The sequence below is a fragment of the Mytilus trossulus genome, chromosome 7, assembly GCF_036588685.1.
Source record: "Mytilus trossulus isolate FHL-02 chromosome 7, PNRI_Mtr1.1.1.hap1, whole genome shotgun sequence".
Classification (NCBI taxonomy): Eukaryota; Metazoa; Mollusca; class Bivalvia; order Mytilida; family Mytilidae; genus Mytilus; species Mytilus trossulus.
In genome coordinates this window covers 44,639,337-44,653,955 of record NC_086379.1, presented here as the reverse complement: position 1 = coordinate 44,653,955, position 14,619 = coordinate 44,639,337, and the positions used below count along the sequence as shown (strand labels likewise).

Here is a 14,619-nt window from a genome sequence, read left to right as displayed (position 1 = left end):
AGTAAACCCCATGATGAGATAGTGCTAGTTTTGATGCGCGAAATGTATGAAATGAATGCACAACCAATTGCATGAGTATACTAGTATTTGAGGACGGTTTCATCATTTAAACATGTATCTTTATACAAACCTTTCGTCTCTAATTTCATTTTGCTTTGCTTAGTGTACATCAATGAATCACACAGAGAAACTCGAACAAAACAAGATATTCAAGTTTCAATCATTGCGCCTCAGATATCAAAAGTTACTATACTGACCAATAAAGCAGTCAATTGTTTTCAGACACAAGATAGAGCGGTTGTATTGAGTATGACAAATCCTCTGCAGGGTCAAAATATACACTGACATTGGCTCAGCTTTATACGACCGCAGAGTTCTAACCCTGAACACTGGGGACACAACCTTCAAGCTTGATACAGCTCTGAATTTGGATTGTGATTAAATAGTTGACACAACACAGGTTTCTGTCACATAATGAATGTTGTCCAAGAACTTAATTTTAAAAACTTTAAATTTTAAATTGTACATTTATCTATTATGGACCATTATCCAACATATAAATACATGGTTATTTTCAGCATATCAAAAAACCCGAAGAATTCAATTTTTGGTGAAATCAAATAAAGTTCAATTTTGGACCCTTTAGACCTCAATGTGGACCTATCTGATAACCGGGCCCAAACATCAAAAATCATGGTTTAATTTAAGACCCCAATTTGGACCAACTCGAAAACTGGGTCAATAATCAAAAATCTAAGTACATGTTAAGACTCAGCATATCAAAGAATTCCAAAAATTCAATTTTTGTTGAAATCAAACAAAGTTTAATTTTGGACCCCAATTTGGACCAACTTGAAAACTGGACCAATAATCAAAAATCTAAGTACATGTTTAGATTCAGCATATCAAAGAACCCCAAGCATTCAATTTTTGATGAAATCAAATAAAGTTCAATTTTGGACCCTTTAGACCTCAATGTGGACCTATCTGATAACCGGGCCCAAACATCAAAAATCATGGTTTAATTTAAGACCCCAATTTGGACCAACTCGAAAACTGGGTCAATAATCAAAAATCTAAGTACATGTTAAGATTCAGCATATCAAAGAATTCCAAAAATTCAATTTTTGTTGAAATCAAACAAAGTTTAATTTTGGACCCCAATTTGGACCAACTTGAAAACTGGACCAATAATCAAAAATCTAAGTACATGTTTAGATTCAGCATATCAAAGAACCCCAAGCATTCAATTTTTGTTGAAATCAAACAAAGTTTAATTTGAGACCCCAATTTGGACCAACTTGAAAACTGGACCAATAATAAAAAATCTAAGTAAATGTTAAGATTCAGCATATCAAAGAATTCCAAAAATTCAATTTTTGTTGAAATCAAACAAAGTTTAATTTTGGACCCCAATTTGGACCAACTTGAAAACTGGACCAATAATCAAAAATCTAAGTACATGTTTAGATTCAGCATATCAAAGAACCCCAAGCATTCAATTATTGTTGAAATCAAACAAAGTTTAATTTGAGACCCCAATTTGGACAAACTTGAAAACTGGACCAATAATAAAAAATCTAAGTACATGTTTAGATTAAGCATATCAAAGAAACCTAAGTATTCAATTTTTGGTTAAAATCAAACTTTAGTTTAATTTTGGACCTTAATGTAGACCAATATGAAAACGGGACCAAAAATTAAGAATCTAAATACGCAGTTAGATTCGGCATATCAAAAAAACCCTATTATTCATTTTTTGATGAAATCAAACAAAGTTTAATTTTGGACTCTTTGGGTCCATTATTCATATACTATTGTGACCAAAAATCCCAAAATTAATCCCAACCTTCATTTTATGGTCATAAACATTGTGTAAAGTTATTGTACGAAAACCAAGAATAATGCTTATTTGGGCCATTTTTTGGCCACTAATTCCTAAACTGTTGGGATAAAAACTCCCAAAATCAATCACAACCTTCATTGTATGGTCATAAACCTTGCGTCAAAATTTCATAAATTTCTATTTACTTAAACTAAAGTTATAGTGCGAAAGAGAAATGCAATATCTTGCTTGCTAGCTAAACTGTGCAGTCATTATTAGGTTAGGTTAATTAACCTCCTTAAAGTTTAAGAGTAGACTAGTCTGACAGACAACCAATCTATGTGCATGTCTTTAGGACGACTACTCTGAAAGGAGGATATTGTACATAAACTATTTTTTTTTTTTTTTTTAAATAGATTAGACCGTTGGTTTTCCCGTTTGAATGGTTTTACACTAGTAATTTAGGGGCCCTTTATAGCTTGTTGTTCGGTGTAAGCCAAGGCTCCGTATTGAAGGCCGTACATTGAACTATAATGGTTTACTTTTTTAAATTGTTATTTGGATGGATAGTTGTCTCATTGGCACTCACACCACATCTTCCTATATCTTATAACGACTTCACGGTTCAACTTACAAGCAAGCAAATCGAAGATTCTACCTTTACCTACACACTCAATGCATTCTGCTGTAAGTTACGAGAAATTGATCAGAAGTCTGCGGTATTTCGTCGATACTGATATATGTGCCATTATACGACAGATATGGAAGTGCTGCTCACAGATACACCCTGGATTATTTGACAATGTTGTTCAAATAGAAAGACAAAATATAATCATCGTGGTAATTTTATTATAATGTCACAGGAGAACATGACATATAAATATATCTGGAACACTTTATAAATTATCATTTGTTATACAACATTTGCTCTGAGAATTTATTGTGGTCTTCCCAAATTAACAAATACAACTACGTTAAGAAACATCACCAGTTATCTGCAACGAGTCTCTGGAATTCTTAGGTGGAATTACAAGCATTCTGATTGGTCCAATATGTTCGTCATGAAATATTCGACTAATCAAATTTTAACTCATAATGCATCTTGATTGGTCAAAATTATAAATTAAAAAGGTATATTAACCAATAAGATGCACTGAACTTTATCCAGATTTACAGAGACTCTGAAAAACTAACACGGACATGAAGTAATTTCATATATATTAAAAAGCATTAGTAAAATATTTCGTGCGAATTTTCTGCAGTACTTGTTCATGCAAAGTGCATCGTTCTGTGTTTAAGTTGTGAAATTATTTTGGTGCAATTATAAAGTAAAGATTTCTATCACTGATAATTAAACGCCAAGCATCAAATGGCATGGTTAATTCAGCTTAAATTGGATATACAAAATGCAATTTTTATTGGAACATGAAGACTTTTAATACATACAAGTGAAAATGGTTGATGTACAAGTAGATGGGAGATTTTAAAATATATATATAAACAATCAAGTAAATATAAATTTTAATATAAAACAACAATTAAAACACACTTAATCGTCTTTTAACAAACATTTACAAAAAACTGGCCTTAGAGAAAGATGTTTATTTATTCTATTCTTAATTCATACATGTATCTGTTACAAAATCTATAAAAAAAATTCGTGTTAGTAAATATTCTAGATAACTCCTTTACCCTTTAAATTTTTCGATATATAACTGAATTTCAATCATTCAACGAGTAATTAAAAGTTGTGTATGTAAATTTTCTTTTTTTTTTGGTGAAAAGGAAAAAGAAACAATTCCATTCAATTAGATCTAAGAGCGGTTAAACGTTTTTAAAATATACATCAATCTCAAAGAACCAATTTAAATCTATTCGAAAAATTCCGTTTCCATGGAACGTCGAATTAAGTGGCAAGGATTTTTTTCTCCATCGTCCGGCTCAACCCATCATCAGTGTATAAAACTCTGGAATTAATAGAAGAAATAATATATTTCAGCAGCGCCAAAGACAAGCTGCAGATAACGCTGGATAGACTAGCTTGACAATGTATTGCGGTGTTGAAATAATTATTCGGAAAACTTCGGCTGAATCCGTTTTGCTACGATACGGAAACTGCCGATGAGTATCATTCAGGTTAATTTATTTGTATATATTACACTAGTCAGTGTCAAGCAATTATTAACTTGTTAGCTCATAATGCAAAAAGCAATAGTAGACTTTCTAACAGACATATAGAGCAAGAAATGAAGCAGGCAGTTAGTGCGCATGTTAAATATGGAATGATGGGAAGACACAATCATCTTAAAGATATAAACATCGACTTTTTCTCATACAAAGGTAGATTGTTTGAAATACATGAGGATGGGGCACGCAGCAGTGTCTCTAGCTGACAATTGCTCAAATATGACGTGGGATATTTTTACTGATCAGGATGACTTCCTTCTACGAAATATTGATATATGGCGACCAGTTGGAATCACGCATGCGTGCATGTGTAGCAAACAACCGGAACTTGTACCCTCCCTCATGTGACAATCATTCAATCAGAGGTCATCAGACTTTTGAATTCTGTAAAAAACAAAAATGAATATACTAAATAATCATGCAAATGCACAACTAATCATAAAGTGATATTTTCTAATTAGGTATAATATAGTTTGAATAAAGAACTAATAAAATAAACGTCAAGGTTCTCTTTTACTTAAATTTCAAATACCAAAACATATATATCTATATTTGAAGTTTACAATGGTTCTTTTAAAAATTATTTAGAGGTTGCTCTGATAAGCAATAATAAGACCAAGAGAACTTTGACTTTGTGAAATCAAATTTCTAATAACATTTTTCTATATAACTCTACAACTTTTCTATAAAACAAACCAAACTGAAACGCTATAGAACTTCTAGGGTATAAATAAAATATAATTTCTACTTCTGCTAACATGGCAAGAGCACACAAAGAATAAGATGTGAAGATGATGGAATTAAAAAACCAAAACATGTGTTTTACTCTGGAACCTGACTAAAATATGAAAAAGCTTTTTCCCCGCAATAATGAAAGTTCTTTGTTTTGATTGGATGATATTCAAGTATATAAGCATTCTACTGTTCTGTAGTTTCTATAATCATTTAGATAACAGCAAGTTATATTTGTTCAGCATTAAATTTTCGAATCTGCCAATCTAAGCTCTCATTGGGGAGGGGGAAATGGTATGGCTTCCAGTTGCATGGTTGTCAACAAAGTCATCGCATATTTTTTTGCCCCACCTACGATAGTAGTGGGGCATTTTTTTCTGGTCTGTACGTCCGTTCGTCCGTATGACTGTTCGTTCGTCCGTCCTTACGTCCGTCCGTCCGTTCGTCCCGCTTCAGGTTAAAGTTTTTGATCAAGGTAGTTTTTGATGAAGTTGAAGTTCAATCAACTTGAAACTTAGTACACATGTTCCTTATAATATGATCTTTCTAATTTTAATGCCAAATAAGAGTTTTGACCCAAATTTAACGATCCACTGAACATAGAAAATGATAGTGCGAGTACTGGGGACACAATCTTGTTGAACCTACTAATTAATGTTATTGAAGCCTAGATAGAGGCAGCTTCAATTGGTTCCTTTGTTAACAGAAGTTAACCGTCAGTGTTTTTGATGGTACATTTAATTCAAAAATGTAATGTCATTCCTGCTCTGGTTCTGTGTTAAATTACATCTTCACAACAGATAGGATTATAAACAGGAAGCACACAGGACAACCAATACCTCCTTTGAGTTTCTAGGTATGGATATATTAAAAAAGTGTATTCATCTTGTGTTGTCCTTTACTGAAATTCTAGAAAGTGCAAGAAATAGAGCTTTTCTGGAATGCGAACCTCATTGTTCGATAAGCCAACAGGGAACGCGACTTGACGTGACCTTTGACACATTTTATGCTTAGGGAATTCATATTGTCATTATTATTTTAATGTTTGAATGCATTCAAGTTGCCATTAGAGTTTAATGATTTTGTGTAATCACGATGGCATAATGGTTTACGTTTTTAATAAATGTAGCAATTACATATATATTCACATTAGTCGTATGTATTTATATTTTAGCAAAATATCAAAATAAACAACACTGTTGATGTTTAATGCTTGGTTCAGGTTGGCTATCATTGTGCAACACAGTTTAATAAAGAACCCTATGGGGGAAAACAGAGAACTCTTTTTGTCAGAAAACACGGTCAACACACCCAACCATACTATCCACACTGATCTGTGTCCACACTTGTTATGGTTTAGCATTAAATATGTGTATGTTAAATCGTTTTCACATTTTCATTATGCGTTTTTGATTTTTTTGCTAAATGTTTGTGTATAAACGTATTCACAGTGTCATTGTATGTTTATGTTTCAGTATTATATGTTTATGTATGTTAACATATGCACGTTGAAATTATGTGTTTCTGATTTTACGTTTTCAGAATTAATTGTTAATTTATAAATGTATTCTCCATTTTCATGATTGGTGAACGTCACCCGTGATAAATTTTGATAAAAATCACGGAAATTTAATATCGTTAATACACATAAAAACGTTACATTTTAAAAAATACATAAAAAAATAATCGGCACCGCAAGTGTCTGTACCGATCACACAGATGCATTTCAGCTTACCCAAGACTACTTAACTGAGAGAATACCTATATGGATGAATGGCCAGTTGTACTTTCAGACATTTTTTTTTTGAAATATAGATAGTAGCTCTTATTTTCAATTTAATTTTGTCTTGAATTAGCAGACGACATTAAGATTTACCTTCGTAATCTACTGTTCCACTTCCGTCCGTATCAGTTTCAGCAATCATATCGTCTAATTCTTCTTCCGTTATATCGTCTCCTAAACTTTTCAAAATCCACCGCAAATCATCTACTGGAATTGTTCCTTTATTTTGTTTATCTAATACTCGGAAGGCATCTCTTAATTCCCGTTCATCTTCGTCTTCTTTCAATTTACGTTCAAAAAGTATTTTAAAATTTTCCCATTCCATATAACCAAGTGCTGTAATTATGAAAATTCAGTTTGTTATTTGTAAAATTGTTGTATGTGTTTAAAATGTAGAAGTAATCGTTTTATTGTGATTATTTGTATCAGACAAAATGTACTGGCAATGATACATAAATGATGGTCGACTTGAAAGCGGGTCCTTCATTTCTTCAATTTTTCATATTTATTTTTTTATTTATTCATTTTGTCCATTAATTTCTTTTCTTTTTTTGTTTTGTTTTGCATATTCTTGCCTATTTTCTTTCTTTTTTTCATCCTTTATTCTCCAATGTTTGCCCATTATTCCAAAATTCTGCAAGCCCGCCCTTTCAGACAATTATTAATTATGTTTTGTTTTTTTTGTGACGAAGGTTAAAGAAGAACCTGGTGGAACGTGAGAACTAAATATTAATATATTCATACTTCTAAGAAGAGAAATCTGACATTTATTTTGGATTTTTTTCTAATACATTTACAGTTGAAATATTTATTGATATTTTATCGTGTGTTTTTCTATGTTGTAATGTTATGCTATTGTTTCAGAAAAAAGGAGAAGGTTTGGATCCATTAAAACGTTTAATCCCGCTGCAAATGTTTGCACCTGTCCTAAGTCAGGAATCTGATGTACAATAGTTGTTGTTTGTTTATGTAATATATACGTGTTTCTCGTTTTTTTTTTATATAGATTAGACCGTTGGTTTTCCCGTTTGAATGATTTTACACTATTAATTTTGGGGCCCTTTATAGCTTGTTGTTCGGTGTGAGCCAAGGCTCCGTGTTGAAGGCCGTACATTGACCTCTAATGGTTTACTTTTTTTTAAATTGTTATTTGGATGGAGAGTCGCTCATTGGCACTCACACCACATCTTCCTATATCTATAAGCTCATATTTTTTGTTAAACTAAACTATAAAAATAACATACCTTCCTCGTCGGCTTCATCTGCCCATTCTTTTAATTTGTCTGCAGATATTTGTAAAGCTAAACTTTTAAAGACGTTTCCTAATTCTTTTGTTGATACATGTCCATTTCCTTTTTTGTCGAATAAATTGAATGTATTGTGAGCATCTGGAATAAACAAAAAAGTATGAGGTTGAGGCAAGTTTTATTTAGAGAACGGAAACGAAAAATTCAGCAATTTAACATACGTAAAGGGGAATAACTCTAGAACAGTTAAAGTGATCAGCCACAAAAATTCTTTATTTTTTTATTTGAACAAGCAACATTTGGTTGAGGCAAACTAAAGTTAATGAATGGAAATGAAAAATTCAGCAATTGTTCACCAATTGTTCCATTTGTAAAGGGGTTTAATTCTAGAACAGTCAAAGTGACACAAACACAATTCAAACTTGATCCGTGAGGTAGACTTGCTTGACACAAAATAGTGCTTTTGAAGTCATTGTTTACTAAAAATCACCAACAAATTAGCAAAAATGAAATTTTGGGAGAAAAAAACATATATTTAGACCATATTGAGCCAAAATTTACTTCTCTATGAATTTGAATTAGGAATAGAAACTTAATGCGCTTCATAGTATACTTTATGATTCCAGACTAGGGGTTATTTTAAGTAGTACTTGTCCTTTCTCACAAGACTTTAAACATAGGTTGAAATCGGCATGTACATGTACAATTCATGATATATCTGGTTTCTATGAAGTTTAACTTAATGTATTTTTTAAGGAATCTGTGAAAATTGCAAAACTTGGTTGAATAGAAATGGATTTTGAATTGGTGGTCTGACCCCTGTACAGCTTTGTCTACATACACATCATTCAGTGTAACGATATTCTAAAAAGAATTGCCAAGAAAACTCGTTACATGCAAGTACAAATATTCGGCCATTTCTGCAGGATCATTCATTTTTAAAAGATATTCATGTGCTGTATAAAGAGTTTTGTTTCTTTCAAGAAGTACGTAAATCAATTACATCTTCTGAATTTTCGATTTTCATTATATCGTTGATAAATCTCATTCATTCATAAAAAATAGTATTCTATTTTGTCAATGTGAACTTTTTTATTCTTTATTTGTAAAAATAGCTTCACCTATCTTATTAATTAGAAGATTAAAACAATATGAGTATTTTCTTATCAACGGGAGATCTAATGATACTTCAACATCTGTTTTATATTTATCTATATATCTCTGCATTCATTGTAATATTACATCATTTTGGTATACATATGTTGTACCACTGCAATTGCGGGTCAAAGGGTTATTTTATCCATATTTTTTGTATGAAAATGAATTATCTGTTTAAACAAGTTTATGTATCACGCGAGTTTTTACGAACCGTTAAGTATGCCAATACATGAGGGTCTTAATGGGGATTACAGAACAGCAAGAAAATAGAGAATGATGGACAAAAATGGGGGGTCTTGGGGGACTTTGGTAAGCAATAATTGATATAGTATTGGTTCAGTTTAACAAGGGGCAAAAGTTTTTTTTATTATTTTGCCATGATAATGATTGTGTAAAGATTGTCATGTATTCTAAAGAAACTGAGATTTGGGAACGGAACATTTTCACATGTGAAACATTGTACTTATTATATTTAAACAATGTAGAAAAACAGAAATATCTTTAACAATATTAAACCAGGCAGTTATTTAAATAGAAAAAAATGCATATTCTAACACCTCAGCAGTGGTTTCACACTGACATCTGAAATTTTTCTTAAAATGTTATGAGATAGTCCAGATTCTAGGAGTTTAGATGTAGTTATTTTCCTTTTTCAATTCAGTTATTCTGTCACCCTTGTTATCTTTTATTATTTGACGTATATAAAGCACCCATTTTCAATTGTTTTATGATATGTTTGAAATGACACTATATGCCTACTATGTTACAGTATATTCAATTTCAGCTATGTGTTGATTAAGTCGTCAGGTTTGCACAGTCTTTTTGTTTTTGTTTTTTGTGGACATGAATACACTTAAAGTAGCATGGGAGGCTTTCCGAATCTTTTTTGTAGTCTAATAGTCTAAAGTAGTCAGTGTCCTATTTCATTTTCATTTTGTCTTAATAATATGGTACTAGTAATATATTTGGCTAAAAAAGTGTGGGGGGGGGGGGGGTCATTACCCATCCCCAACGCCTTTGGCGTTTATATTTAGTCTAAACCTATTTGCTTGGGGATTCGCACTGAGTAGTAGTACCGAAAATAAGCGACTGTAATCAATTTACTGTGTAATTTATTATGTACAGGAATAATTGATGGCCTACGACTGCATTAATCGCTAATAATCTAAACATAATTAGGTATTGTAAACATGTAGTGGTTTACGTCTGGTTTTTATCAGCAAACGGAAGCTTATCGTGCGCATATTGTGTATTACTTTTCGGTTTCTTCTTATCTCTGATGCAGAAAACACACAGCATGCCTTTATCGATAAAATTATTTATTTACAACTATACGTACTACAATCAAGAAAATTTACGCGATTTTTCTCATCTTTTAACACAAAGAGAAAGACTGTTAAATGAAAAAGAACATTCCGCGACTATATGTATGCGGTCAGACCTTGGTGAACCCCATTTCAGGTTTATCGCTTCATCAACTTCAAAAATATATATAAAAAAAGTTTAAAAATAGTTCCATTTTGCAATTTATTATTCATTATTACAACACGCGCATTCCACGTCTAGACACGTGACCTCCCAAATTTGGCAGCAACATATGTATCGTAAGCAGACGGTTTAATGTTTTATAAATAAAAACATTGATACAAGCTTTCAATAAATGAATTATCGTATTCTTGTCAACAGATGGTTTAATCGGCTTCTTGATCAAACAAGTTATTCCAGAACATTTTTTTCAGGAATATTTTCATGCAACATATCCAGTATTTTGGGAATTATGCCAATAATATGGATGAATAACACACGTATTTTTGCTGATCTTGTAGTAAATATGAATATGTGAAATGCCGATTCACCGGTTTCTGTTTCCACGAATAACCAAAAGTCTATAATACCGTCAGTTTCAATATTCGTAATTATCATGATAACAATTATAAAAGGGCAAACATCAAAGATATTCAGCACGCAGGGAACATCATAATTTTTCTTAGGGAGGGACAGACGTTAACTTGAAGTCTGGTCATTTTTAAAAGAACACTTACCATTAAACTGTTTTTCCGTAACCTTGAAGTCGGACTGAAAAATAAAGTTAATAGCATGTCAATAAAGAAGAAATCTGTATAGGGCCAACGAAAAAGAATATAGACACAATTTGAGTGAAATTCTCCGACTATGGTTTTAAAACGAGTTTCGAAGTTCGAGAACCTAAACATGAAGATTTTCATCTACTACTACTTGATGATGAACTTTCTGGATGATGAACTCTTTATTCTGTAGCCATTAACACCCACATCAAATCTACATGTATATCCCCTACCTTCCTTAAATTATTATGAAAAAAGGTTGTTTTGTATTGCTTAGACAGCAATTCTGCAATGGACATGTGTGATGGTTCAAAAAACAGATCAAAACATAACAGAAATATAACTTACCATTTTGATATGGCTTTAATTCCCACTTTTTGATATGATCAAATATTTGACGGTATTTCAATATTATCTTGTTTGCGAGGAAGAGCAATCAACATCCGCTGCTCATGCGCGAGATAGCACCGTGCAATCTGATCCACGTTCGCTAAGCAGCTGTGTAAGTTATCTATCACCCGGCTCCATTTAAGGAACATCTTATGTATATATATTGTTTGTTCAATATGTGATTAATTATATAAGCTGATTATGGCAATTTCGTATTAAATCTCCATGGGAAATATCTGGAGAAAAAAATCTTCGTAATTATTAATATATACACCTTAATTATAATCATCAACCGCGGCACTGTGATTTTTGAAGATATGATTTATTTCCATATTTGCGCTATATACTTATATTTAACCCCACCCATGAAGAGTCTCTCACTCTGTAAGATCTTATAAAAATAATGAAATAATCCTTTTTGATATTGTTTCATATGTTTCTATGGTTTTGATTATTTATTTTTTTTAAGTTTGATTTATACCGAGTGCATGGGCTTGTTTTGCCTTTCTTTACTTTTCGTTTTCGGATATCCAAATTCTTTACGGTATTGAAATATGGATTATATGTTCTAACTGTTCAAAGTAAAGTTTTGCTATGATTAAAAACTCCAATAGCAAATAGATGATCACGATAGGCATCAGAAAGAATCGAAGTTATATAGAAAAAATACCTTATCCGACACACTTTTAAACTTAATTGGCACCGTTTAAACTTTTAGGTATTAACACAATTTTGAATTTAAATCAAGGTATTGAAAATTTATGATGTCGGTGGTTCACTTTTCGTTCTTATCCAAATATCGTTATTCAATTAATTGATTTTTGTTCGGTGATAAATATTTTATACATGCTCAAGGTGAGACAATAACTTTACCATTCCGTTTCATGAGCATGTCTATAACGAGTCTCTGGATCTAAACTTTGAGATTTATTTTTTTCAACTAGATATAAGAAGATGTGGTATGAGTATCAATGAGACAACTCTCCATCCTAGTCTCATTTTGTAAAGTAAACTTTTATAGAATAAAGTATGGTCTTCAACACAGAGTCTTGACTCACACTGAACAGCAAGCTATAAAAGGCCCCAGAATGACTAGTGTAAAACCATTCAAACGGGAAAATCAACGGTTTAATCTATGTAAAAAACGAGATACGAGAAACACTTATGAACCACATCTAGTATATGGCATCTTGGCCTAATGCTTCTTAACTACACATAGTCACTTGGGGAGGATCATCCTTTTTAATTTAATTATGTGGAGACTTTTTATTATTTGCCTTCAATATTTCATCTCTTTTTTCGTCAATGTGATTTTGTTTTTATCAATAACATATATCTTGCGTGAAATGTAATCCTCACGTGAGGCACGGCAGTTTTTGTATACCCTTTCGTTTACTAGGTTGACATACTCAGTAAGGGCATAGAAGACGTTGGCATATAGGCCTCTTTATATCGAAATAAACATTTTTTTTTAACAAGTTACGTACTTTTTTTTGGCATCGCTACGCCATTTTGTTTACCACGTGCGGAGCTCTTAGTTTCAAATGATATTCACATCATCTTGCAGTTATTGCGGAACATATATCGGTCCTCCGATTTCTTTCCCTATGGTGTGGAAAAGATTCTATATGAGAAGATATTAAATACGAAAAAAATGACTTATGGGTATCCAAGATTTGATTCGATACCAATTTCAATGAATAAGGTTGTATTTACTAGTGTATGTTGCTTTGTTCACACACTGTGTTGTCAATTTACTGGAATTGTATGCAACTCTCATACAAGTAATAGGTTTAGCTAGCGAAAAAAAAAAGTTTTAATCCACAATTTTATGCTTAAGAAAATGCGTGTACCAAGCCAGTCAGGAATGACAGTTGTCCATTCGTTTGATGTCTTTGACCATTGCATGGTTATGCCATTTGATAAAGGACTTCCCGTTTTGAATTTTCCTCCTCGTTCACTATCTTTTGGGATTTTTTTTTTCTCTGGTTTTCCCTATTATATAATGCCATTTCAAATTCATCACACTATTCATGCATTTATACGTGCTATCCTCATGTGTATCTTCATACACATGCAGTAATTTTAAAACTAGATCTTTAATATTTCAGATTATTCTCAACAATTCATGTTTGTCATATTAATTTGTTTTTATGCCGCATATATGTGCATTATCTTTTCTGGTCTGTGCGTCCGCCCGTTTCATTTAATTCTGCTCGTGTGTAGATATAGTTGCATATTTTCGTTCTAAACCAAAGAGAAGCGAAAGGTACCAGAGGGACACTCAAACTCATTAGTCAAAAAAGGTGGTTAACGCCATGGCAAAAAAGGGGAAAAGACAATCAGACAAACAATAGTAGACAAACTGACACAACCTAGAAATTAAAAAAACCTGGGCAACACGAACCCCACTAATCACTCGGTGCTCCGGAAAGGTGAGCAGATCCTGTTCCACATTTGCTTGTGTTGCTCATGTTAGTACAAACATGAGATTAAATTTAATAGTAGTCTCAGTATAAACATTGTTATAAATCTAATTCGATAGGTCACCCATCTAAACGTTTATGATGTCACTTAAGATGATCGTTGTAGGGCTTTTACTTGATAATTTGATTTTAACTGATGTGTAAAAATATTCCCATTTCATTTTACAGGATCAAACAATCACCATTTCCAAGTACAACATGTCCACGTTTGAATAATGAAACGATTATTTATATATATAAAAAAAAAAGAATCATGGATTTGACCAGGCTTATCAAATTATGAATTGTTCTATCAATAAATGTAAAAAAAAAATTCTTTTGTCATACTAAAAGAATTAGAAAAAGGCCCCCATACCGATTAGTTTTCAGTAAATTAAACCATGGAAATATTATATTGACAATATAACACTTCCATGATTAAACTAAGAGTCCATTCCCTAGCAATTGAAAGAGGCCTCTGGCCGATCAGTTTTCAGTAAATTAAACTAAAAGTCCATTCCGTAGTTGAATTGAAAGAGGCCACTGGCCGATCAGTTTTCAGTAAATTAAACTAAGAGTCCATTCCCTAGCAATTGAAAGAGGGCGTTATACCAACATTGAAAGAAGCAAACGCATTTGGTTATCATGAAACAGACAAGAAATTGAGGATGAATACAATTTCTTCTCAATCTGTCCGTGCTATACATCATTGAGAGATACCTATACAAAATATTGAATACAATTTTTA

At 32.2% G+C, this 14,619-nt stretch overlaps 1 protein-coding gene across 1 annotated transcript; it reads right to left on the bottom strand.

Annotated features, from left to right (window-relative positions):
- Nucleotides 1-2,656: 2,656 nt before the first annotated feature.
- On the bottom strand, nt 2,657-11,545 carry LOC134725149 (troponin C-like). Its single transcript, XM_063588726.1, has 5 exons — nt 11,365-11,545; nt 10,975-11,008; nt 7,772-7,915; nt 6,621-6,863; nt 2,657-4,396 (listed from the first exon to the last, which is right to left on the bottom strand). The coding sequence occupies exons 1-5, from the start codon at nt 11,365-11,367 to the stop codon at nt 4,368-4,370; spliced, it is 453 nt and encodes a 150-aa protein (XP_063444796.1). The 5' UTR covers nt 11,368-11,545; the 3' UTR covers nt 2,657-4,367.
- Nucleotides 11,546-14,619: the final 3,074 nt, after the last annotated feature.

What these genes read in the sequence shown, in the direction of transcription:
- LOC134725149 (XM_063588726.1), bottom strand. An exon ending in TACGGAAAAACAGTTTAATG is followed by an intron (nt 7,916 to 10,974) that starts GTAAGTGTTCTT and finishes TGTTTATTCCAG; the next exon opens with ATGCTCACAATACATTCAAT. An exon ending in AGATGAAGCCGACGAGGAAG is followed by an intron (nt 6,864 to 7,771) that starts GTATGTTATTTT and finishes TCATAATTACAG; the next exon opens with CACTTGGTTATATGGAATGG.